This window comes from Kogia breviceps, chromosome 7 (genome assembly GCF_026419965.1).
Source record: "Kogia breviceps isolate mKogBre1 chromosome 7, mKogBre1 haplotype 1, whole genome shotgun sequence".
In the NCBI taxonomy this organism is placed as follows: domain Eukaryota; kingdom Metazoa; phylum Chordata; class Mammalia; order Artiodactyla; family Physeteridae; genus Kogia; species Kogia breviceps.
Window position 1 is genome coordinate 17,860,174 of NC_081316.1, and position 25,685 is coordinate 17,885,858.

General features: G+C 55.1%; 1 protein-coding gene across 4 annotated transcripts in view; it reads left to right on the forward strand.

Annotated features, from left to right (window-relative positions):
• Positions 1-221: 221 nt before the first annotated feature.
• LRP5 (LDL receptor related protein 5) overlaps positions 222-25,685 on the forward strand; it is a 109,572-nt gene continuing 84,108 nt past the window's right edge. For 3 of the 4 annotated variants that reach the window (XM_059069274.2, XM_059069275.2, XM_067037732.1), the window contains exon 1: positions 222-384. In XM_059069274.2, the coding sequence (XP_058925257.1) occupies positions 303-384 (82 nt within the window). In that variant the 5' untranslated portion in view covers positions 222-302. Of the gene's footprint in view, positions 385-22,933; positions 22,995-25,685 lie in introns of those variants that run through there. The other variant, XM_067037733.1, reaches the window with a different exon arrangement.

Consider the following 25,685-nt stretch of genomic DNA (forward strand, 5'->3'; position numbering starts at 1 on the left):
GCCCGCGCAGAGCCTCGGGGACCTCGCGCGGCGGCCGCCTCGCCGCGGGTCGGCTCCGGGGGGCGCCCGCTGGAGGGCGCGGCCGGCGCGTGGGGCGCGGGAGGGCGGCGGCGGCGGCGGCGGCGGGGGGCGGAGACGCGGCGCGGCTTCCGCTCCCGCGCCCCCTGCCTCCTCCCCCGTCGTCCTGGTCCGCGGCGCCTGAGGGGGGAGGCGGCAGGCGCCCGGAGCCGCGCGAGGAGCCGCGGCCGCCGCGCCATGGAGCCCGAGTGAGCGCGGCGCGGGCCCGTCCGGCTCCGGACAACATGGAGGCGGCGCCGCCCCGGCCTCCGCCGCCGCCGCCGCTGCTGCTGCTCGCGCTCTGCTGCAGCCTGGCCCCCGCCGCGGGTAGGTGGGCGCGGGCCGGAGGGACAATGGCCCGGGCGCCCGGGCGGCTCGGCCGCCCCGCGGCCAAGTGCGCGGCGCCGCCTCGGAAGCGACTTCGGAAGTTGGGGGCGAGTTGGGGCGCGCGCCGCGGGTCCCCGCCGCCCCCCCGCCGCGCCCGCTGCCCGTGGGCTGCGTGCGGGCCCTTTGTCTCGCCCGCCCGAGCCCCTCCCGGGGAAGCCGGGTCCCGTCCCGCGTCCCGGGCCGGCGAGGAGGGCGCGCGGGCGGCGTCGACCCCGCCAGGTGCGGCGCGGGCGGGTCCTCACCTGCCCGGCCCCCGGGGCGCGCTCGGAAGTGCGCCCGCCCGAAGCCCGCCGGCCGAGGCCGTGCGGGGACCGGGGAGACCCCGGCCCGCGGGCACGCACGGAGCGGGGACTTTCGGCCCGGAGGCAGGCCTTGCCGCCCTGTGTCGGGAACTCCTTCCCGACCCTGTTTCCGATGGCCGCGCGGCCGGCCTGCGAGCTCCGGCAACTGATTTAAATTGCAGAGAAAGTTCTGAACCGGGCGCCGGGCGGCCTGGCCTGTGGCGCTACTCCTTTCATCTGCGTTGCTGTCGGTTTCCAAACGGACTGACACCTGCCAGGTGCCTGGACGACCCGTCTGGCCGCTGGGGCCCCAAACAGTGACACCCGGCCGGTGTCCACCCGGGGGGCCGGCTGCGTGGGGCCGCCTCGGGGTGACGTGGTCCCAGCGCGCGGCGTGGGGCCTCAGCTGGACACCCACCCTTTGGGAGGTCGGGGACTGGAGACCTTTCTCTCCCACTTTTGGTGTGTCCCAAGGGGTGGAGTTGAGGTCAGGAGGACTCAGGAAACGAAGCGCCTTGTGAAAAGCTACACATGTTCTTTTAATTTGGAGATTGCCATGTGGTTTTTGAAGCAAGCCTCTCGCTACCTAAATCATTCTCTTCCGACGTGAGTGTTTTGTTTTTCTGGAGTGTGGCTGGCCAAGTGGACACGAGAGTGCGAGTCCTGTGCTCTCCAGGCTGCTATTCTGCTGGTGGCATTTGCGGGTGGGTGGGGGGCGGCTCGGGTCCCTTTGTCTGGGCCTCTTTAAGGCAAACAGCTGTCTCCCTGAATATTTCCAGTGTGGACACTGTAGGGAGGTGTCCTGGCCTGGCTCTGTGGTCACATTCCCAGCGCTGCGGCCCCTCCGTTGAGGTTTGGGGAGCGGAGAGGGGGTCGTTTCCTCAAGTCCTCTTGCCTCCCAGCCCGGAGACTCTTGGCGGTTTCACCCCAAATTTGCCTGTCTCAGGAGCGTGTTTACATTCTTGGCCCTGTCTGATACTAGCAAAACAAGGTGACGACAAAACAATGACAGTATCTGGGTAGTTCAGGCCAACGCTGTCCTTCTCTTTCCGGAAATGCCTGGATCACGGAGGCAAAAGGGTTTTTTTTTTTTTGGGGAAGATGTTTGTTTTAAAGGTGGGGTTTCTCAGCCAGCTGCGTTGCTTTTCACTGTGTTGCAGTTTCGGATTTCCTGGACCTTTGGGGTGATGTTGCTGGACTCCAGTGCCTGTCCTGCGGTTTGAGCCCCCATGGAGAAGGAATCACATCTGTGGAGTTCAGTTGTGTAGGAGGCAAAAATAGACTCGATTATTTTAACATTAGAAAGCATGTCAACGCGAGGTTTTTAGAGCACCGGCTGATGTGGTAATCTGGTCCTAAAATGGGACGAAAAGGAGGGATCTTTCTGCAGAACTCTTTTGACTGTTCTTGACATGTCATGTCCCTGATTTCTGTGTTAGATTTATGCCACAGTCCGGAGTGGAGCCAGTAAGTTGGTAGCTAATTATTTTTCCCGATTGCTTCCTGTTGCAATTTGAAGCGGTGAGCCCACGGAAATGCCTTTGTTCTAGTGGTCCCGGTGCTGGGAATGGCCTGCCCCAGCCCCACGGCCCAGGCCTCTCCCTTTTAGCCGCAAAGAACTTGCTCCAGGACTGCCCCCTGGGTGGTTACTGCAGATGCTCACTGCCTGGCCCATGCGGAGGGCCCGGCAGGTGGGTATTGAGTTAAGTAATTGCTGCGGAGAGTCCACTGAGAGTTCTCCTGAAGGACCCTCTGCTTCCCAAAGCAGGGCCCACGTGCCTTGAACCCTCACATTCAGTTCCAAGAATTTACCCAGTGCACCCACATGATCCAGCATTTGCTGTGGAGATCCTGTCATATTTGGAACCCGTTTAATTTCAGCTGCACTGTGTCACCGCTCAGGCATTTAGCAGGATTTGCACACGGGATGGGAGTGTGTGCAGTTAGGTGAGGACTCAGCGTGGCTTCCTACCCTGCACCTTGGGCTTGCCAGGGCTGAGGGTGGGGGCTTTGGGGTCAGACCACTTGGGTCTAGAGGCTCAGTACCTGTTTGACTTTGGACAACTTACTTAGCTTCTTTGTATTCTGTGTCCTCACCTGGTCCCCCCACCCCCCAGCCAACATGGTCCGGAACGTTAAATGCTGCCTGGGGAACCCTTAGCACCATTCCTGGCCCGGGTGAGGAACCGGTGGTGGCAGAGCTGCCGTGCCTATTGTGTAATGGGGTCCTTGATCTTTCTGCCTGGAAGGTCTAGAAGCTATTATCACACAGTCCGGATTTTTCTTCTGTGTGGGACCTTGGACCTCTAGCCCGCCGTCTGACTTGTTTATTGCTGCAACACTGGGTGAGGGTTCTTGTGGTGGTTAACAGTGTGGGCAGAGCCTTGCTTGTGGGGGGAGCTTGGGCAGCTGACTCTACCTGTGTGTACCTTAGTCTTCTCTTCTGTAAAATGGGTGTAATAGTGCTTCCTCCCAATAGTTCAGTGAGTTGACGCGTGCCTGTATCATGTCTTATTATTGTTGTTGCTACTCTTGGTGCCTGGTGAAGCCCTGGGGAGAGAATGGGACAGAATGGCAGAGGAGGCCCGGGCCTTTGCTGTCGGGGTGTCCGGTTGACGGGAAGGCAAACAGAAGCTGACTGTGCAGCTCTGGGAGAGGTGGGCTCAGTCCCAGAGCCCTGTCCTCAAGAACCGGCGGGTCTCTGCTGAAAGAGGCCGGATTGCGCTGCAGAGTCTGGATATGGTCCAGAAAGCGATGGAAGCTTCCGGAGACTTCAGTTGGAGGAGGGGGATAGGAAACGCAGGGGAAAGGTGTTGAATTGATTTTTTTTTTAATTGAGGTGAAAATCATGTAACATAAAATTAACCATTTTAAAGTATACCATTCAGTGGCATTTAATACATTCACAGCGCTGTGCAAGTACCCCTTCTGTCAAGATACAAAACATTTCTGTCACCCCAGAATAAAAACCTGTACCCATAAACCATAACTTCAACAACTTCCCATCGGCCGCTCCCACGAATTGGGGTCTCTGTGGAATCGTGTGTTCCGGACACTTCGTATACAGGGAATCATAGGCTGTGCTGCCTTTTGCATCTGGCTTCTTATTTAGCGGGATGCTTTCGAGGTGCGTCCACGCTGTAGCACTTGTCAGTGCTCCGTTCCTTTCACGGCTGAACAGCCTTCCGTCATGTGGAGCTCATCTGTCCACCTGCTGATGGGTTGACCTTGCTTGAGTACTTCTCCCAGTGGGCACGGGATGGGAGCCGGTTGTCCTTGTGGGGTTTGGACAGTGGAGGCTGTTTAAAGCTGAGCCGGGGACATGAACAAATTAGTTTCAGAGCCGGGAGAGCCGGGCCAGGGGACAAGCTAAGGGCCCAGGGCTGGCCTCTGGCAGGGGAGGGGTGCTGGGAGGTGGACTTAGTGCCATGTTCATTATTACAGGAGCCCTGGGAGGAACTGGACATCTGCGGTTTAGGAGGCCTCTGGGATGGTCACTTACCACGCTCTCAGAATGGGGAGGCTCTGACGGGTGCAGGGGGCCGCGTGCAGCCCCTTCCCCTGCTGGGCCTGGGACACATTTGTGCAGGAGGCAGCGACCTGACCTCTCTGCTCTGCGGGCATCCTGGTGACAGTGTGGGTCCAAGCTGTGGGCGGCTGAGGCACAAAGAGCCGGCCCCTTGGGCCCACCCGCTGCTGCGGGCTGCTCTCCGCTTTCTCTTCAGCTCAGGAAGTGGTGGTCTGCTAGCTCTTGGCCTCAGTTTCCTCATCCACAAAATGGGGATGATGGCGTGTCCCTTGCAGGGTGCTGGCTGGGGTTCAGTGAGGAGGAAGCTGAGGTGGGCCATCATGGGAAGGACGTGGTGGAAGGGGGAGTCCTGCCCTAGGTGGCCGTTTCCCTTTAAAAGAGTCCGAGGGTCAGAGTCCCAGACACCTGTCTTCCAGTGGGGGGCTGGGAGGAGGGGAGAGGTGTTGTGGGCGTGTTGACCTCAGGCTCCAGCAGTGGTGGCAGCTGCCTGGGGCCGGAACCTCAGGGTCTGATTGGATCTGTGCCCAGGGTCACATGTCCGCTGTCCTCTGTCCCCCAGACTCAGGATCTCTCTTGCCCAGGACCCTGGGAAGTTGTCCTGGTGACATCGCCTGTGAGCCCTTTTGCAGGGCTGGGAGATACTGTACTTTCTGGGTATTTTCTTATTTGCTTTCTTGGTTGGTATTTGATTCAATGTAGATTTTTTTCAGTGCTTTCAGTTTGCCTGCATGTAGTTTTTCTAGATGAGGAGGTACCTCATCTGCCCCCCGCCCAGGCCCCACTGCCCTTCCTCTGCTGGGCCTGGGCCGTGTGGCTTCCCCGAAGGCCCAGCCGGCTCCACCCTTACCCGTCCAGGACCCTGCACTCTCAGGTCTGGAGTGTGGCCTCCTGAGGCTGTGGCAGCCCCCAGCTCTGCCATCCCGGCCTGCTTTTTCCCACCCTTAAGTATACAGTTGAAGAGAGGCATTAATAACAGTCAAGTGTTGTGCGGCTGTCACCACCATCTGTCTCCAGAAAAATTTTTTATCACCCCAAACAGAAACTGTATCCATTCAGCAGTCCCTCCCCATTTCTCACTCTACCCCCAGCCCCTGCTAACCTCTCTTCCACTCTTCTGTGTCTGTGAATTTGCCTTTTCTGGGTATCTCCTGTTTGTGGAATCACATGATGTTTATCCTTTGGTGTGTGGCTTATTTTAATACTTTGTTTATCCATTCACCTGTTGATGAACACTTGGGTTGTTTCCACCTTTGGCTATTGTGAATAATGCCACTGTGAACACGGGTGTGCAAGAATCTGTATGAGTCCCTGCTTTCACTTTCGGGGGATATACCCAGAAAAGTGAAATTGCTGGATCGTATGGCCATCCTATATTTAATTTTTGAGGAACGTGAAACTGTCTTCCATGGCAGCGGCCCCGTTTTACGTCCCCATCAGCAACACACGAGGGTTCCAGTTTCTCCCCGTCCTGGCCAACACTGCTTATCTTTCCTCTTTTTGGTCCGCACCGTCCTAGCAGGTGTGAAGTGGTGCCGCGCGCTGTGGTTTGGACTCTTGCAGTTTCCTGGCGGCTTAGGATGTTGAGCGTCTTCACACGTGCTTGTTGGCCACTTTCTTTTATAAACATGTATATTTTAAAGTGCAAGACCTGCATGGATACATATGAACAGCTCAAACACTTAACTGCATGGTACCTCTTTCTGGGAAGCCCCGTGTCCTGGTCAGAGATGACCACACCTTCAACACGTAGTTTAGTGTGTTATTTTTGTTTTGAACGTGTACTCATAGTTTTTACATAGATCCTACCATTCCATGGCCTCTCTTTTTCACTTGCTAATGTATCACAAACATTTTCTGTATCTTTATTTTTAGATCTTCATTCTTTTTTAAAAGCTAAGTAGTATTTTGTAGTTCGGGCACACCATATTTCATGGCTTTTACCCGGTTGCGGAGCACTTATGTTTTTCCAGGCTTTATTGCTATTATAGGGCATGACACAGTGAATAACACTGCACATGCATCTGTGCGTGTGCGTACAAGCATTTTTGTAGGATACCTTCCTTGTCAAAGAGTATGTTCATTTATACAATAGTTTTTTAAGTGAGTTAAGATCATGTGTTCTTTATTTATTTGTTTGTTTTTTGGCTGCATTGGGTCTTCGTTGCTGCGTGCGGGCTTTCTCTAGTTGTGGCTAGCGGGACCTACTCTTCGTTGTGGTGCGCGCGCTTCTCATTGTGGTGGCTTCTCTTGTTGTGGAGCATGGGCTCTAGGCACATGGGCTTCAGTAGTTGTGGCACGCGGGCTCAGTAGTTGTGGCTCACGGGCTCTAGAGTGCAGGCTCAGTAGTTGTGGCACACGGGCTTCGTTGCTCCGCGGCATGTGGGATCTTCCTGCACCAGGGCTCAAACCCATGTCCCCTGCGTTGGCAGGCGGATTCTTAACCACTGCGCCACCAGGGAAGTCCCATTTATACAATTTTAAAGATACTGACAAATTCCTCCAAAAAGGCTGCACCAATTTATACCCTACCAGGCATCTCAGAGGGTACATGCTTTTCCTTCTCCTTTCGGTGCTGGGAATCACCAGATTCTATTTTTAAAAATCAACTTGGTTAAAAATTATATCACATTTTGGTTTGCACTTCGCTTCATTACTGGCTTATGTGCAAATTGCCTACTCTTATCCTTGGTCCATTTTCCTGTTGATTTGCTTATCTTTTTCTTATTGATTTGTAGGAACTTTTTATTTGGTGTGGACATTAATTCTTTATTATATTTGTTCCAGATTTTTCTTCTGATCTGTAGCTAGTCCTTCATCCTTGTTTTTGGTGGTTTATTATGGCGAAGACGTTAGAAAGTTTCATGTAACAAAACTCTGTCTTTTCTCTTAAGGGTTCTGGGTTCCATGCCTCGTTTCTCTACCCCGAGACTATAAATACATCTTCCTTTATATTCTTCCAAGACTGTTATTATTTTGTTGTTTTAAATTCAGACATTATTCTGTTTTTTTTGGTTGGGAGGAGGAATATGGTATGAGGTAGGGATCTGAACTGTCCCCCCTGTAGGTGGATAGGGAGTTGATGGCGTGGCCTATCCTATCCTCATTCATTTAAAATGCCACTCTTTCACTTGCAGTGTCCGCAGGTGCTTGGCTCCTTATTCTGGAACCTTTTGTCCTGCTCTCTTGACCTGTGGCTGTCTTTCTGTACCAGCCTGCTGCTGTTTTAATTTCCATAGCATCATAGTATATTTTGAGATCGACTGTGCAATTACCCCGTCATTGCTCTTTTCAAAAAATTGTGTTGACTCTTCTTGTGCATTTATTCTTTTGGGATAAACTTCAGAGTCAGCCTATGAGGTTCTATCCTTTGATCCGGGGACAGTAAATGGTGACATTCAGCAGGTGTCGGAGGGCTGGACTTTAGAAGTGGCCTCTGACCAAGCAGGCTGGTCTCTGGCTGTGGAAGGAAGTCCACCTGTGGTTGCAACGGAGCCGGTCTTCGCATTTTTGGTTCCTCTTAGCGCGTGGCGTGTGCTTCAGAGGCAGCGTGTGCGCTGGATTGCCTGGGATGCTCCTGCTGCGTGTCGCACGCCAGCGTCCGCTCAGGAAACAGGCCCTGGTGCAGCTAATCCCAGCGCTCACCCGGAGGCAAATATAATTACTGTGTGAATGATTGCTCCCCTCCCCTCGTTCCTTCCAGAACAAAATGTGAGCAACTTTAATTTCTTCCCTGGGCTGTACGCTCTGTTAACCCAGATGGGGAGGCGGTACCCGCCTAGGTAGGTCCCCAAAACTCTCAGGGAGTTGCTCAGTGGGCATTAAAGGCCACCCGAGTGCGTGGCCCCGGCCCGGACACTTGAGCCCTGGGGGCCTGGGTGCTTTCCAGACTTGTAGCATGTGGACAGCTGCCACGTGGGACTCCGCCCTGGAAGGAGCAGGCGTTGTCCACGATGGGAGCTGAGGGGATGTCCTCCCCGCAAGCTGGTTGCAGGTCAAGGTGTGTTCTCCAGCTGGCCTTTGTGGGGGAGGCCATTCCTCTGAACTTTCCCCAGAGTGAGCTTGGTTCCCCAAAGGAGACTGAATGTGGGGAACTGGGCTACGGCAGGCGCCCGTCCTAGCCCCGCTGGATTCCTCTTTACTCAGGCTGGAAGCGGGGAGCACTTTGATGACCGTCCTTCCTCTGCTGTCCAGATTCAGGCCTGTCTCCGTTCCCTCCCACACCCAGACCCCCGGGCTCTGAGGCTTCCCCCTGGGGCCTCCACAGTACCCCATGGAGGACTAGATTCCAGGTGGAGGATTACATCAACTTCTAGTTGGTCTCTGCTTTCTAGAACCTTCCCCTTGCCCGTTTATCTTTCACTCTGGCCAGATTAATTCTTCTAAAACTAGTTTCATCGTATCCTTCCCTTTGTGAGAAAAGCTGCACTGGTTTCGTGGTGTCCAGAGTTGGAACTTTTCGGCCCAGAGGTCCATGCTGCCACTGAGGATGTGTCTCTGCTCTGCGGGGTGAGTACTTTTCCAGGCAGATCCATCTCCTCCGAGTCCAGAACCTTTCATGGCTGCCCAGCCTGAGAGGGCCTGGGGCACACATTGTCTTCTTCTTCGTCCTTCTGCGTCCGGCCTGGTGTCTGGTGTGCCGTGGACGCTCAGCGTAGCTGCCCTGGGGATTCCCGAGGCCGTCTGTCCAGGGAGCTGATCTTTCCCATCCTTACTTCCTCCGGCCCCTAAATCTACAGCGTTGCGAGCTCCCGCCTGCATCCCAAACTCCAGCCTGGCTTTGTTTCCCAGATTGTGAAACAGCTGTCCTGCTACATGACAAAAGCTTCTGGGGCCAAGTGTGGGGGCCCCCCTCCGCCCTCTAGAGCCCATATTTCCGAGGTCTGGATTCTAAGATGGCCTGCAACAAATAAAGCTGGCCTTTATTTTACTTCAGGAAACCCAGTGCATCCTAAACGCACTGGACCGTGATGTCCTGGGTCCACGTGATACCTCCCCACCTTCCACAGCCCGGACTGAGATGCCACAGTGGGGCCTTGCGCCTGCATCCTTCACCTGTCATTTTTATCATCTTTCAAAAAACTGTAGAACATTTTCAGTCATGCAAAAAACGTAGAAATCGTGGTACAAGAATTTTTATTCTAAAAAAGAAGGTTTCTGTGCTTTTGAGTTACAACTACAGAGTAGGTAGCTGAGCGAGGATATTGTTAATGAGCTTTCAGGAGTTTAAGCATTAAGAGGGCATTGCCCTGGGACTTCCCTGGCGGTCCAGTGGTTAAGACTCTGTGCTTCCGCTGCAGGGGGCACGGTTTCCATCCCTGGTCGGGGAACTGAGATCCTGCAAGACGCGCAGTGCACCCCCTCCCCCAAATTTTTTTTTCGAGAACATTGCCCCTTCAGGGTCGCGCCCTTGAGCATCTGAGGCTTGTTCCAGTGGTGGTGTCACTGCCCGGGTCTCTGCATGAGTTTGCTCAGCCCTGGTTGACTCCCAGGGCCCGTGCTGTATTGTGGGCGAGCGGCTCCCGAGCCCGGCTGCCGTGGGCCTCCCACTCCTGCCCTCTCTTTCAAGAGGCTCATTACACCTCTCGTGGCCACCGCAGCCTGGGTCCTTGTCTGGCTCCCTGCCGCAGCTCTTAGGCTGCCTAGAACCCACGAACTGCTGACCGCTTGCTCCGGGTGCTGCCGGGGGGGTGGTCTGTGCTGGCTTTCACGGTGTCGTCTGTGTTGGCAGAGTTCTCTCCAAGTGGAGTGTCAGCTCACAGGGCTGAGATGCTGGCTGTCTAGCTCTGCCGGGGCGGGGTTGGGGGGCGGTCCAGGGGACCCGTGCGCGCGCCCCTGCCCGGAGAGCATAGTCCTGGTCACCATGGTGCAAGCGGTGATCTGCCCTCGAGGCAGCCCGCCCCGCGCCTCCTTTCAGAAGGCACTTGAGCAGTGAACGGTTCAAGATGTACAGAGGTTTGCTCAGAGCCAAAGAGCAGTTTCCATCCTTTTGGCTACCAGGTCTAGCTTTTTAAAAATTTCCCCTTTATTTTGAAAGAGTTTATCCTTCCAAGGAAAGTACATTTGTTAAGTAGTAACCTTTTCTGCCTAGTGATCCCAGACACTCACGATCACCAAGCAGGGCTGCTGGGGCTTGCAAGGTTTCCATCCACCTCTCACCGGGGAGTTTCCATTTGGCTTTTCAGCTGTGAAAGGGCCTCTTGGGGCCAGCACACCGTGTGGCTCCTTGGGCTGTGGACCCGGGCTGGGAATAACTGATTTGGAGGATGAAGCGGGATCTGCTCCAGGATCCAGGCAGGTCGGCCTGCAAGGTGGGCGCTGGGCTTCAGGCAGCCCCCTTGCTCTGCTCCGCCCATGAGGATCCAGGAAGATGCACTCAGAGCACCTGCCAGGCGAGCCTTTCTCCCCCTGGGCTCCTGTGTCTCAACATCACCGGCCGTTCTAGAGCTTCTTGTCTAGGTACCCAGTGCCCCGCCCTGCCAGGATGGAGGGTGGCTGAAGGTGGGACCCTACGCCACACACCACCCCCCAGCCCTGGATGCCTAGAGGGTCGTGTTAGGGACTTTGGACCTGTGAGGGGAGAGTTTTCCGGAAACTCTGGGGGTTTAATCACTAGTCTGACCTTACTGCAGTAAGGTTTAAGGTCTCTGGTTGGGTGGGATCTCAGGGGATGTTGTATTTTCAGTGGGGAACTGGAGAGGGTTAGGGTTTTTCCGGACTTCCCTAGCTGGTGCCAGCAGAGCAGGGTGGTGATGCAGATGGGGGTGCCCAGTTAGGAACGCGTTCTGATCTGGGAGTGGTGAGGGACACCAAGGGACACATTTGGTTCAAGTGTCCCCTGCCCACTCTTTGTAGATGTGAAGAGGACAGGTGGGCCTCGTCCTGCTCCTGCCTGCCCGTAGTACCTAAGGCCAGCTTGGTCCCTAGTGGACGCTTGGGGAGGTCACCCCACTGTGGCCCATGTGGCGTGACGTGTTGTCCCCTCCGGCAGCCGTGTTCAGTGCTGGCCTCCGAGCAGACCCGCTGTCTCAGGCACCCCTGGACAGAGGACACACTGAGCTCGCGGCCTCCTTCCCTGTCGTCCCCCCCCCCCTTGGGTTTGCCGTGAACTGCTGTGGAAGCTGCTGGAGGAATCCCAGCCGCGCGAGCCTGGGGGCCCTGGGGGCTGCCCGCCCAGCCTCCCCGGCCTGGAATCCCAGGGCACAGCGGGCCCCTCCCACCTGTTCTGGCTCGGCTCACATTCCTGGCTCCGCTTCCGGCTCTGCAGCCTTGGACAAGTGAGCTACCCCTCTGGCCTCAGTTTCCCCACCTGTTGGGGTGGGGGCGGTAATCGTAGTGCTACCACATAGACACACCTGAGGATGCAAAGAGGTGCGGCTGTGACGTGCTTAGCATGGGGCCAGCTCCCGTGGGCCCTCAGTAGTTATTGGCTGTTAGGGTTACTATGGCAATCATAATTGTTATTCTCTGGGGCAAGGGCCCTCAGAGGATTCTGGAATCAGGTTCATCTCCAGCTGAAAGGTGGCTTGGTGGGAACCATCTCAGCTCGGCCCGCTCGGTCCACCTCTGATGAGAAGGTGAGTGCTTAGTTGTGTTAATTGCCCCGAGTGGCCTGATGGCTCCAGTCCCGGACTTGCTTCCTTGCCGAGGTCAATCCGGCACTTATTTTGTAGCTGGAAGCCCGGTGGGGTGGGTGCCGGGAACCCTGGGGCTGGGGGCGCAGGTACAGGTATCTGAGGGCAGCGTCTCCTGGAACCTGTGCTGTTAGAGGCATGGCCAGGAGGGTGTGGTCAGGAGCTCACCTCTGCCTCTCCCTCCTCAGAGGATGTTGTTGGAGACCCTGCTTCCTTCTTGCCTGAGCCAGCCTGGCCGACTCCCAGGGTCTCTTCTCTCATCGGCTGACCAGCATCCCCCTCCTCCCAGCCCCCACATCGCTGGCCTGCCCACCGCCCCCTTCCTACCCCGTCACCTTCCCCGCTGAAGGCGCACGAGGCAGCCCAGGTGCTGGCTCTTCATCCCCAAACTGAGGTCCCTGCTCCTTGTGGCTTCCCTCTCTGGGACGTGGACGGTCAGCGCCCTTTGCCTTCAGGGTGGAGCCCCTGCTCCTGTGCAGCCCTGAGCTCTCTGCCCTCCCTCCGTACCTGCCCTCTGCACCTGTTCAGGTGGGACCGGCCTCCTCCTTGGTCTCGGAGGCTCCCGGCTCTCTGGACTCTGTTGTTGCCTCTAACCCAGGAGTAATTTAAGCCCCTGGCAGGTGTGCCCAGCACAGAACCAGGCCCCTGGGAGCCAGATGAGCACAGGCAGGGGCTCCATGCTCATGGCTGGCCCGGGCCAGCGGTGACTGTACCGGTGAGGGCTGTGAAGGGCCCTCCTTTCCATGCCTACTCCCCGGAGGTGCCATCTGGACCCCGTCTTCCTCTGGATCGGTCTCCCTCCCTTGCGAGAAAGCACGGAAAGCACGGAGGCCTCTCTCCCCGAAATGTTTACCTTCTGGGGGGCTGTTGCCCCACTCCTTGGACCAGCTCTTGAGGCAGGGAGGTCAGCCTCATCTCCGTGGTCACTGATGAGGCTGAGGGGGCACATGAGTTTGTGGGGTGACCCAGTGATGGGACGCATCCCCTTCCCCCACCCCCAGACTCAAGGCTTCATCGTGCAGGAGACACGTAGCTCCACGCTTAGGACCCCTGAGGCACCCCCAGAGCCCATGTGGTCCTTGTGAGGAGGGTCCCCGGGGTGGGGGTGGAGCGTGGACTTGGGCTCTTGGGTTGTTGTGTGGCTACAGATGGGTGCACAGGAACGATTATCTTCCCTGCCCACCCTGGCAGGTGGGAGCCCGGGCTGGGAGCCCCAGACATGAGCAGGGGGTGCTGTTGCCCCAGCGGCCTGTTCGGGCCCCCCATCTGGAGCAGTGTCCCGCTTTCTGGGCCCTGCTCTCTCTGCCTGAGAAGGAACAGCAAGGAGCGTCGGGCTGCAGCACGTGTCTCTGCTGCCCGAGGACAGAGGGGTTGTCCTGGAATGCGCGAGGGGACCCAGACAGAGGCTGAGGGGCCGCGGTCCTCCTGGGACGGTGACGGCAGTGCCTCGGGGGGTGGTCTCCCCCTGTCTGGGTGCTGCCCCGGTGTCGAGCCCTTTTGCAGAGAGTTCTGGGGTCATTCGATTGCCCCATTAGGTAGAACGAATGGATTTCAAGTGTGGAAAGAACCTGAGCGCTTTGATCTCTCATCGTTGATTGGCTGAGTGTGACTTTGGTCGCCTTGTGCCTCACTCTCCCGGTCCATAAAATGGGGTGATGGCAGCCCCACCTCCTATGAGGACCAGGTCACATCAGGTATGACTGAATCACGTGCTGTGATTCCGAAAGGGTGGTCAGATGTGGGGAAGTGAGAGGCATCCAGGCACAGTGACTGAGAGAGGGGCTGGGGGAGGGGAGGAGGGGGCCTTCTCCAGGTTTTCTCTTTGGTGAAACCTGCTCCGTCTTTACCTACCTGTCTGCAGGGTCCCCAGCATGCTGGATGAGCTCAGCTGGGGCCCCGCAAAACCCTAATCGGGGGCTTCTCCACATTCTTATGAACCTCCAGACCTGATGTTCAGCTTGGTTCCAAAAATAATCAGTGCTGATCCTTGGCGCTGAACTTTATAGGCAGCCCGCAAACTCACGTAAATATTTGGTATTGAGAACTGCCAGCTCCTCAGAGAATGTCAGCGTCCTGAGAGGCTTCAGCAGGGACCGGGGGCAAGAGGTTTGAGTTTTCTTTTATCTGACGGTTTTCGTCTGTGCCCTTCTCTCTGTGGGACTAGGTTTCCTGAGCCCGAGGTCCTGTTGGCTCCTGGGGCAGTCTCTGGGTCTTGGAACCCAGGTGGCTGCTTTTTTCCTGGAAGAGAAGATCATTGGAAAACAGAGCCTCCCAATTTTGCCCCCAAAAAAGGAGATTTTGTGAATGATGGTCAACTTGGCACGTCTTTATTATCATTATTTTTTTTGCTACACTTAAAGAAAAGCTGGTACAAAGGTATGTTTGTTTCTGAAGCGTGTTTCCTTTCCCAGATGTTCTTTTCTGCTGATTCCAAAATGCATTCTGAGCTCACCTCTCCAGTTTCCTCTCTGCGGGGCAGAACAATGAGGTCTCTGTAGCCACACGGGGAACACGCCGCCTTCCTTGCCAGTGGGGATGGGGGGGAGGTGGGGCGATCCTACCTTCCCCCACCTCGGTGGAAATGGCCAGTCTGTGCCAGCCTGGTGAGAGGCCCTGGCCGACTGCCGGGGGCCTGGCTGTCTGCTTGCCTGTGGCGGGGATTTGAGGGTTGGGACTTAGAGGCACTGCAGCCTCTGCACCTTTGTCCCCAGTCCTTGAGTTAACTGCGTGGCCTTGTGCTAAATTCTTGTGTCCGCATTGCGTTTGTGGACCCCGGGGCTTGGTACCGTCTCTCTTACCAGGAGTTGATCTGGCCCCTTTCCTCTTCTTTTTGTCTTTCTTGTATCAAACACCAGTCATGTGCCAAGGGCAGGTCTCCAGGACGCAGTGCAGATGCAGAGTTACCTGGAGAGCCAGGTAGGACCAGGTGGGCGTTGCCAGAGCCCAGGGGGCTTCAGGCTCTCCTCCGCTGCTTGGCCTCTCACTTCGTTACTTGAGACACAGGGTGTGTGTGCTTCTTGGGGGAGCTGTGAACCACACAGAGGCACGTGCGTGCTCACACACACGTGTGCGCACACACAGTACCCTTTAGAAGTGCCTCCTCGGTTGATTCCCAAGGACAGCTAAGTGACCCTGAAAGCCTGCACTTAGGGCAGTTCTGATACTGGTTTCCATTAAGAACGATCTCTATGGGATCACTTTATGTGAGGCCTGCATTTAACGAAAATCTTTATTTTTTGGTCAATACATCCTGCCTTAGAACACCCGAGATAGAAATCTCTAGACTTGATAGATAAAAATAGCTCGCATTTATTGAAAACTTACGGTGTACCAGGCAGGTTCTGAGATGTTCATCGATTGACTCATTGAATCCTTCCGGCCTCTCTGGGGGCGGGGTGCCATCAGACCCCATCACACAGATGAGGAAGCTGAGGCTAGGAGAGCCTGAGGAACTCTCAGGGTCATACAGGGACTGCGGTTGGCAGACTGAGGCTCCAGTGCCTACCTCTTAATTGCTATTTGAATTGGCTGACGAGCCGCAGTGCATTTAAATAAGCGTGGTGCTGAGCCCTCGGTCTAGACAAGGAAACAGGCCTGGAGGGGGCAGTGCCGTGAGAACCCCTCTCCGGGGTGGCCCGCCTCTTGTACAAACCCGCGGTGCCACCTGGGGCCTGTTTAGGTTGGGGCCTCGGGCCTTCGGCTGAAAGCCACTGACTTGCCTTCTGCCAGAATGGACGGGCATTGTCGTCCTCCAGGGCCCGAGTCAGTCCCCATCCCAAGACCTGTCTCTGCATCTTTGCCGTGGCCTTGGGCCGCTTCTGGGAGCCTGGCAGGCCAGGAGCCGTGGAACCGAAATGGTATGTAATCAGATTGCTATATTTTGTCGAAAATAAGAATGTTAGGAATGGACTGGTTTCTGGCAAGTCAAACTGGGACTCTGAAATACATATTTTTCCTGCTCTGCCTTGAACCTTCTAATTAGTGAGAACGCACATGGGCAGACATAAATCAAATGTCATATTCCCTAAAAACTTGTCCTAGGTATCACTGAGTGGGTAACATCCCGCCATTGCTGAATTAGGGCTTGCGGAGTGAGTGCACGTGTGGGGGTGTGTGTCGGGGTGTCTGTCGGTGCGGGGGAGGAAGGGAGGGACCAAGGTGCCTGAGGTGAGCCCTCTCCACCTGTTTCCTTCCCTCTCAGACCCCTGGGCCTCTGCTTCCGGCCCCCCAGCCCTATCAGCACCTGCACAGCCGCTGTGGTGGAATATATATATTTGCTCAATTAAAACATAATTATAGGGGGAATGGCTTTCACGGAGAAGCACTTTCCCTTGCGGGAAAATCCCCACCGTGCGGTGTTGCGTAGACCCCGGCTTCCACCACCGATGGGCTACGGTAATGGACTCGGTTTTGGGAAAGGCCATCTGTCTCTGCTGACTGGCCCTGGCGTGGGATGTGTCCTCCCCTCACTGGTGTTTGGACCGGACGCCAGACAGTAGCTGTGGACTAGCTCTGTCTGGGTGGCCTGTGGGCCGGATGCGAGCACTCGGCCTGGGGGTCCCAGTCAGTTGGGTCACTGGTTCTGTGCCGCGTTGGTCGTGGAGTGTGGACCGATGCCTTGGAGACTGTTGGGTCATCTGTATCCCGGGTGGTCTGTTGTAAACGATTTCCTCGTTACCAGGTGGAGGAAGCCTCTCCATCAAGGCTGGCAGCCACTGGCCACAGCCAGAGGGGCTCCTCGTGGCAGCTGCATGTGTGGGGTGAGTGAGGCTCCCCTCCCCAGGGAGCCCCGGATCTCGGTGGCCATCAGCCTCCTTGTCCGTGAGAGGCGGGGGAGGCAGCTGGGGGGTGGAAAGTGAGGGTGCAGAGCTGAGATCACCAACATCCTAGGACCCCAGGTTTTTCAAAACACATCCCCTGGGCCAAGACTAGAAACTATTTGCGATCAGATACATCTGGGGAGTCCTGGGGCTTAGGAAGTGAACTAGGTTTCTCACTGCGGGACTTCTCAGAGCCTTTAGACTGGTAGTCACGTGCCCCCGTGTCCCCCTCTGCCTAGGCAGCCTTGACAGGTTGGGGAGAGAGGGCGATGACTGTCCTACGAGCTGTCTTGTGCGCCCAGAGTGACACACGACATCGCCGGCACAGCTTTTTACTGTCACCCTCGCTTTGGGGTGGCTTCTTCAAGCTGTCACCTCTGGATGGTGGTCCTCTCTCTCTCCGCTGACTGTGTGGAATGACCCAGTGTCCCGTTTGAGTCTTAAGGTCAGAGTAAGCTCCCGGCCAGGCTGGCCGTTCTCATCAAGGGATTTGGTGAGATGTGTCCACCTTTATGTTTCTGGAGGTACTTGTTGGTTGCTTTGGGGCTTTGTCCCCTCACACAGATTTAGTCTAGAGTCCATAGGGTTTTGGGGCAGGGGAGGTGGTGGAGGGGAAAGTCCAGCGCAGGATCGGGGCTTCACCCCCACCCCTGCCAGTTGCGTGCTGTGTGGCCTTGCTATGTGACCTTGGTGACCGCTGTGCTTTGGATACCTTATCTGCTACAAATGGTAGATAAGCTAGCTCCTCCCTCAGCAGGGGGTCATGAGGGTAAGTTTTGCAAAGGTAGAGGGTGGGGCGCTCTGGCCCCCTGGGGTCTGTGGTCCCCTGTGGGTGGTGGGCTGAGGGCTGGGGGCTGGGCCCTGGTGGTTACCACTTGCAAGGTGGGGGGCTCGGTGACAATCTGATGTCATCCCTGGGGGTGACCCTGGGCTGGGGGTGACCCTTTGCCGGGTGGGAATTAGGGACACACGGTCATTCCTGGAACGGGCCAGGTCAGCTGGGTCAGGGTCGGGACCCTCAGAGTAGCCCTTGGTGCCCTGACTGACACCCAGGGGTCCCTCTGCAGGCACTGGGCCTGGGTCAGGTTCTGGCCCTTTGTTTGTTTGTCCCCCAGGTCTTCCAGTACCTGCCAAGCCCAGGCTCTTCCCAGAACGGAGGTTCAGTCCTGTCCTCAGCATGGCCAGTGTGCCCTCCTGCCTGCTCTAGGGCCTGAGTGGCCCCGTGTCAGGGCCATAGCCCCCCATGCAGGGGACAGCCCCCAGCCCATCTCCCTGTTTCGTGAAGACAGGGAGGCCTGCGTCCTAAGTTTCTTTGTGCTCTAAGGTGTCTGAAACAAACTACCTCATTTTCTTTTTATATTTTGCAGCTGATTTCTTCTTTCCTGCTCCACCCCCCCAAACCTGCCCCCAACCGGCCGTTTCCTGTTTGCCTGCTTCCCTGACCTTTGAAATGTGGTCCCTGCTTCCCTGACCTTTGAAATGTGGACCCTGCTCTGGAAGCTTGCCTGGGGGGCCTCAGGGTTAATTACCACCTTCCCATAGGCCACGTGCATGCATGCGTGCGTGTGTGCGTGCGTGCGTGTATGTATGTATTCGAGAGACTGGGATGGGGGCTGGGGAACATCAGAAATGGGGGTGACCGAGCTGGAAGGGAGAGGATGCTCTCCAAGCTGAGTTGGGAGCCTGGGCCTGGCTGAGGGTCGGGGCGGTCGGGGGGAACATGTGGACGGTGGGGGGGGGGCAGGTGGGGAGGCACTCAGAGCTGGGCAGGTGTGGGCTGAGTGTGGAGAGCAGGGTGTGGCCACGTGGTAGGGCTGGGAGGGGGGTGGCCTTTGTCCCACACCCAGCCATGTGCACACACCTTAGGAAAGCAGGTTGGTGAATGTCCGCAGCTCACCTGTCAGCCCGGGTCGAGCGTAGGACGCCCAGTGTTCCGGAAGTTTCCTCGAGCTCCTTCCCAGCCGTCACCTGTGTGCCCGGCCCCAGGAGCCACATTCTAGTTGTGTCTGTTCCCAACGCCCCCACCCCTGTGGTCATGATAAAAGCTCTTTATAACCCGAGCAGCCTTGGTTTGGGAAAAGGCAGGCTGTCCTTCAGAATGGCTTACAGTTGTCTGCCAACCGTGGCGACATCTGCTACAGATTTGAAGCCAAATCTGGCGTTTCTTCGTTATTTGTATGCGAATGGCATCAACTCAATCAATCCATCGATCATCATCAAGACAGCGCCTGGAGACTTCCGGGTGGCGCAGTGGTTAAGACTCCACGCTCCTAGTGCAGGGGCCCCGGGTTCCATCCCTGGTCAGGGAACTAGATCCCACACGCATGCCACAGCCAAGAGCCCACATGCCGCAACTAAAGAGCCCACGTGCTGCAATGAAGATCCCGCACGCAAAAGATCCCACGTGCCACGACTAAGACCCGGTGCAGCCGAATGAATGAATGAATGAATGAATGAATACGCGCCTGGAATGGGAAGGGTGGACCACCGCCCCTTTGGCAGCCCGCCCTGTTCTGCATGGGGCCATGTGGGTGACACAGCCGTCCCTGCCCTGGGGAGTGGGGTGTGGCCCGCCTGGTGAGGGTACATACAACACCCTCGGGGAAGCGGGGCGGGTTGGGAGGGCTCCCGGAGGACCCAGGCTCCCACCTGGGCCAGGCGTAGCCACCAGGGAGGGTTTGGTGGGAGTGGGAGCGGTGAAAGGCTTGGGGGTGGAGAGGGTGGGGTCCGTGCAGGGGAGCCTGGGCGCCTGAGGCCATGGTGGGGGGACGGAGAGAGGAATTTGGGGATATTCCCTGGCTCAGTGGGTTCTGAGATGGGTGGGTGGGTGGATGGATGGATGGATGGATGGTGAGGAGTTTTTGGGTGGGTGGTTGGGTGGGGGCTGTGATATCTCAGCCGAGGTGGAAACGGGAATAGAATCATTCCCGGGCATTCGGAGATGTTATCAAAGATTCATCACTCGGGCTCAGCCCTTTTAGGCCTACAAGTTCGAGTTTGCCGAGCTTTCCCTGAAAGGCAGAACATCTGTTCGGTTAAAGGAAACCCAAGATTTTATTATTGTTGTAAATGTCAAGTCTCTCCTTTAGAACATTTAGACAACGGCAGGATGGTGTCACCAAAAGGAGCCGATCTCAGTTGGGTCGAAGCCCGAGATCAAACACGGGGTTCTGTGGCCGGAATTGTGGTCGCTGTAGCTGCACGAGGGCTGCCGTGGCCGCTGCCCCCGCTGTGAGAGCAGCACAGGTGGCGAGGGCCTCCCCGGAGCTGAGGGCAGGAAAGGAAATGTGGGGCGCGGGGCCCCCGGCTTCGAGGAACTTCCCACAGAAAAGTGAGCTTGGATTTTTAGTATTGCTTCTCCCTTAATTAGGAAAGTTCCGTGAGACTCTGAGGTGTGATTTTGCTGAGATGCTACTAATGGTACAGCAGTGACTATTTCCGGCCGTTTTAAGGTCTCTGAGCCTCATTCTGGGCCAAGTCGCGTGTGGTTCTTTCATTGCACTTGGAGGAGAGGGACGGAGCTTTTCTGTGCTTGGAGCTGGGGAGGCTCGTTCGCTTGCACTTTGGGGAACCGCACAGGTTTCTCCTTGGTTCCCATCGTTTTAGCCAGATCAGTGCTTTTCACCCATTTCCTCTTAGAGGGGACATAGAGCTTTCCTGCCTGGGGAATGGGGGAGGCTTTGTCCCCATCCCAACCCAAGTGTCTTTGAAGTTTCATGTTTTATCATAAGATTCATGGGAATTTGGCAATCTCTCTCTGTTACAGTCATGCTAGTTTCATTTTTTTTTAATGCTTTGAATTTTATTTGAAGCACCTGGGGGTATATTGAAGAAATAATGTGCCAGATTGTATGCCAAAAAAAATAACAAAATTTTACGGGGACACTAAAGAAGACCTAAATAAATGTTCATGGATAGGAAGACAATATCGTAGAAAGGTCAGTTTTCCCCTCAGCGATCTACAGATTCAGCACGATTCCCAGTGATGCTCTTCCTTTCCCTTCCCGGTGCAGAAATGTTGGTGCCTGGCATTTGAGGATGTGAGGTCATGGTGGGGTGCCACGTAGAGGTGCAACTGGTGACATGGGTTGGGGGAGGTTGGTGGGGGGGAGGCCAGCAGAGCTTATGGGAGTGGGTGGGAGTTGGTGATATTGAGCAGGTAAGTAAATATATTGACAGTCACAAAAGCCACGTTTCCGCTTTGGAGAGCGTACTGACAAACTTAGAGGGGAGACTAGAAAGTACCCCGAGGAAGGGTTTAACATTGCAAGGACAGTCATGAAGCCTTGGATTTTTACCACGTGTAGACACACACATACACACACAAATGGAGAAATGTTATGGGTGTGTGTGTAGGAATGTACGTATTTACATATACAGTGGGTTTTCGTTATTCACGGTAGTTCTGGTGTATAAAGCCACCGCAAACACTGAATGAGTGAATTCTGAACCACTGGTCCTGGGGGAGACACAGGCTTGGGACCCCCCCCCCCGAGCTTCTGGTCACATTTTCATCGGCCGATTGACACGCAGCCTTGTTGGATGTGTGTTTCTGTTTAAAGACACCTGATTTAATAGGTATTGTTGGTTCATTCACACTGACCCCATGACCAGTAATGCTGTAAGCTCATCTAACACCCATTTCCTCTATGCGTACACCACGCTGCAGCACCCTGCACACCAACAGCCCCTCAGCCCTGTGCCTGGGGCCGTTTTCAACAGTGAAATCACCCACAGAAAGCACAGAAATGCCAACAGTGTGGCACTAACGACTGGAGAGGACGCTTGTTCACAGTGTGAGCTGAGACAGGAGGGCGGAGCTCGCCTGTGCCGCCTTGGCTGGGAGCTGGTGCATCAGGTGACTGTTTTTCCACCCCTCCCTGTGCATGTGCATGTCCAGGAATGATCGGAAAGCTCCTGAGCATCGATGGGGTTATAAATAAATCTGAGCCAGTGGGCAACTCTCCAGGCTGGCATCTGTGAATAAGGGGGAGGGGCTGTGTGTATGTTTCCCAGCTCCGTCTAATGAGAAGGCCCGGGAGCAGTGAGCACACCCAGCATCCAGGTCTTGGCTTCTAAGGATCACTCTCCACTCAAAGGAACCAGAGCTCCTCGAGAAAGGGTCGGTTCTCCAGCTGGGGCAGGGAGAAATACACATGAGCCTGGAGCATGTCACTGTCCCAGAAAGAAAGTAAAGAAATCCTCAAGCGATGGTGGGGACGTGTCAAGGGGACCCAAGAGCCAACGTAAAGGGACTCTCACTGTCCAAACGTAGGAAACATCTGAACATCAAAGTAAATGGGAATATTAGATCTTAACCCATTTCACGAAATAGGTATAGATGAGTCTGCACTGGCTTCAATTAATGAATAAATAGTACATAGTAGACATGCTTTAATGACCAGCCAACATGTAAAATAAAAAATCCTGAATGAAGGCTGTAGCTGTAGTTCTGAGTCTTTTTTTTTTTTTTTAATTTTTTTTAATTTTGCGGTACCTGGGCCCCTCCCTGCCGCGGCCTCTCCCGTTGCGGAGCACAGGCTCCGGACGCGCAGGCTCAGCGGCCATGTCTCACGGGCCCAGCCGCTCCGCGGTATGTGGGATCTTCCCGGACCGAGGCACGAACCTGCGTCCCCTGCATCGGCAGGCGGACTCCCAACCACTGCGCCACCAGGGAAGCCCTCTGAGTCATTCTTTTTAGTAGCTTATAATATTCTACAGTATTACTAGACCATCAGTTTTTATTTATAATATTATTTTGAATAGTGTTAAAATACACATAACTTAAAATGTACCCTCTTAGCCATTTTAAAGTGTCCAGTTGGGTAGCACGAAGTACATTCATGTGTTGTACAGCCATCGCCCCCATCCATCTCCCACCGTAATGGAATAAACTAGTAAAAACCCAGGCTTTCTCCACCACAGACACCACAGTGTCATGAGCGTCTTTGTCTGTCTCTCTGTCCTGCCAGCTAAGCTCTGGCATTTTTGCTTTTTTCATGTTGTAAAAACTTTAAAAGCAATGCCATGAAAAATCCCAACACGGATTTTATGGAACTTGGGGAGCTGGTCGTAAAATGTGTAGGGGCATGTAGTGGACCCAGGGCAGCCGGGACTTTCTGAAGGACATGAATTAGGAGGGACTGTCTCTTCCGGCAGCCGGGGCTGGTTGGAAAGCCTCCTGCTCAGCACGTGGTGTGGTGCAGGGCTGGGCGAGTAGAGAACAGAGGGCACGTGGAAGCAGACACAGGCACAGCTGGAGAAGGAGCTCCTGCCCCTGGGGATGCAGGTATGAGCAAGTGCGAAGGAGGGGTGGTGGGTGCCCAGTTTGAGAAGCCCAAGCTGGAGGCCACCCAGAGCCGTTAGGCGTCAGGAAAGTTGCTGTGGGTAGAATTCATTGCCTTGAGCGCACAGCTGCACCTCGGGGTCGGACCTCCGCACGCTGGGCATTCGCTAAGTCTTGTTCATGTCTCCCTCCTCCAGGGAGCCTGCCAGCTTCACCAGACAGCTTGTTCTCCTCCAGGCACCTCCTGTCCATGTCACTCATCTGCCTTTTCTTCCTGCTTAGGCGGTTGACTGCGTGTGTGTATAATGTGTGTCCTGCCCAACTGTGCTGTAGGCTCCCTGAATGTACCCCACGCTGTCTTCCATTTCTTGGCCTTCCCCGTGGGGCTGGTGTGGGACGAAGGGCCATTCCTGACCCATAGGCCATAGTTTGCCTCCAGCCTCCAGCCTGCTCCAATGAGCAATGTAACGCTTGGTGAATATCAATAAGGCATGTACTAAAAACGTTGCTTATTTTGGTGTAGTAGCAGAGGATTGGGTTACAGTGAGTTGGGTTGTGTTTAGTGTAACCATGTGAACAGTGTAAAATACAGGCTATTGGAATGGAAGCCCAGACATCTGCTATGAATTCTATATATAAATACTGGCTATGCTTACATGGGTTAAAATGGGATTGTTGGCACCGAGATCTTCAGACTCCTGATTCCACTGTGGTAGGGACTGCACGTTAATCAAGGGTCCTGGTACCCGGGCCAGGAGGGGAAAGAGTGGCCTTTTTCTGATACTGATGGGCCGAGGATGCTGGGAACGGCAGACCTACCCTAGAAATAGGTGGGAGTGGTCTACTCCCCGTCCCCTGGCAGGGAAACACGGAGAACCCACAGAACTCTGTGGGTGTTCCGAGGGCCATGCCAAGAAGGGGCTGCGTGAATCCGGGGTCACAGAAAGGGTCATCCACGCCTGAGTTAGACGATTGGGAAGCCAGGATGAAGGAAGAAGGTCACGGGGGGAATTCAGTGGGCTTGGGGTGCAGTGGTGCCTTTAGAAATTTATCTATGGAGGTGAAATTTATGCAACGTAAAATTAACCATTTTAAAGTGAATAATGCATTGGCCTTTAGTGCATTCACAATGTTGGGTAGCCACCACGATCTAGTTCCAGAACATTCCATTGCCCACATAGGAAACCCTGTCCCCATTAAACGGTTTTGCCTCATCCCCCACCCCCACCCCCCCAGCCCCTGGGTACTACTTACTAATCTGTGTGTCTGTCTTTGTGGATTTGCCTACTTGGGACATTTCATGTGACTGGAATCCTGTGCTGTGTGGCCTTTTGTGTCTGTCTTCTTCTGGAGCATCATGTTTTCAAGGCTCATCCATGTTATAGCCTGTGTCAGTCCTTCACTGCTTTTTATGGCTGAATGGTATTTCATGGTATGGATAGAGCACATTTTGTTTATCCATTTGTCCGTGGATGGACATTTGGGCTACCTCTGCCTTTGGGCGACTGAATCGTGCTGCTCTGACCATGCATGCACAAGTATTTATTTGAGTCCTCTTAGTTCTCTTGGGTACACACCTGGGAGTGGAATTGCTGGGTCACGTGGTAGCTCGACGGGTAACTTAAAAAAAAATTAATTAATTATTTTTGGCTGTGTTGGGTCTTTGTTGCTGCGCACGGGCTTTCTCTAGTTGTGGCGAGTGGGGGCTACTCTTCGTTGCGGTGCATGGGCTTCTCATTGCGTTGGCTTCTCTTGTTGCGGAGCGCGGGCTCTAGGCGCGCAGGCTCAGTAGTTGTGGCTCGTGGGCTCTAGAGTTGCAGGCTCAGTAGCTGTGGTGCACGGGGGGCTTAGTTGCTCCGCGGCATGTGGGATCTTCCCAGACCAGGGATTGAACCGGTGTTCTCTACATTGGCAGGCAGATTCTTAACCACTGCGCCACCAGGGAAGCCCCTCAACAGGTAACTTTTTGAGGACCTGCTGGGTGCTCTGCACTGCAGCCCCACAGCAGCCGGCGGTGCCTTTTAAGTAGTTAGCATTTCCTGCTGGATGGATGAGGAAACAGGCTCAGAGCAGAGATAAAAAGTCTGGCCCCAAATCTCGCAGCTGGAGGCCAGGCTGGGGTTTGAACGAGAGTCTGAGCTGATGTGCTTTCCTTTGTAGCAGGACCGGCCCGGGACTAGATGAAAGAAACATTTAATGAACTGCTAGCACCAGCGATGCCCCGGCTGGTGTTTACTGAGTGCCTAAAATGTGCTGCTACCGGGCTGAGGCTTTGTATGAATTGTTCTGTTGAAGCCTCACAGTCTCTGAGGTGGGGGTGCAGTGAGGACCCCCATCTCACAGGACGTTGAGCTCAGAGAGGCCTAGATCTGAGCCGTGCCCCTGAGCTGGCTCCAGGCTGCTCACTGGAGGTGGGGGCGACCCGGTCTGTGCACCCTTGTGATACGTGGTCCTGAAAAAAAAGAAATTGCACAGAGAACGTCATAACAACATAAATGGAACCTGGGGTTAAAACATTTAAAGATATTTATCCAGAGACTCAACAAAGTCATCTTCCATTATGCAGTCCTTTTTTCAGTCTTTGTCCCCACCTAGCACCTTCTCATACCTGCAATCCTAGTACAAATCGGGGTTTATAGTTACGTTGTGTGTGTGTGTTGACTTAGCATTTCTTACACATTTTCTGGTGTCACT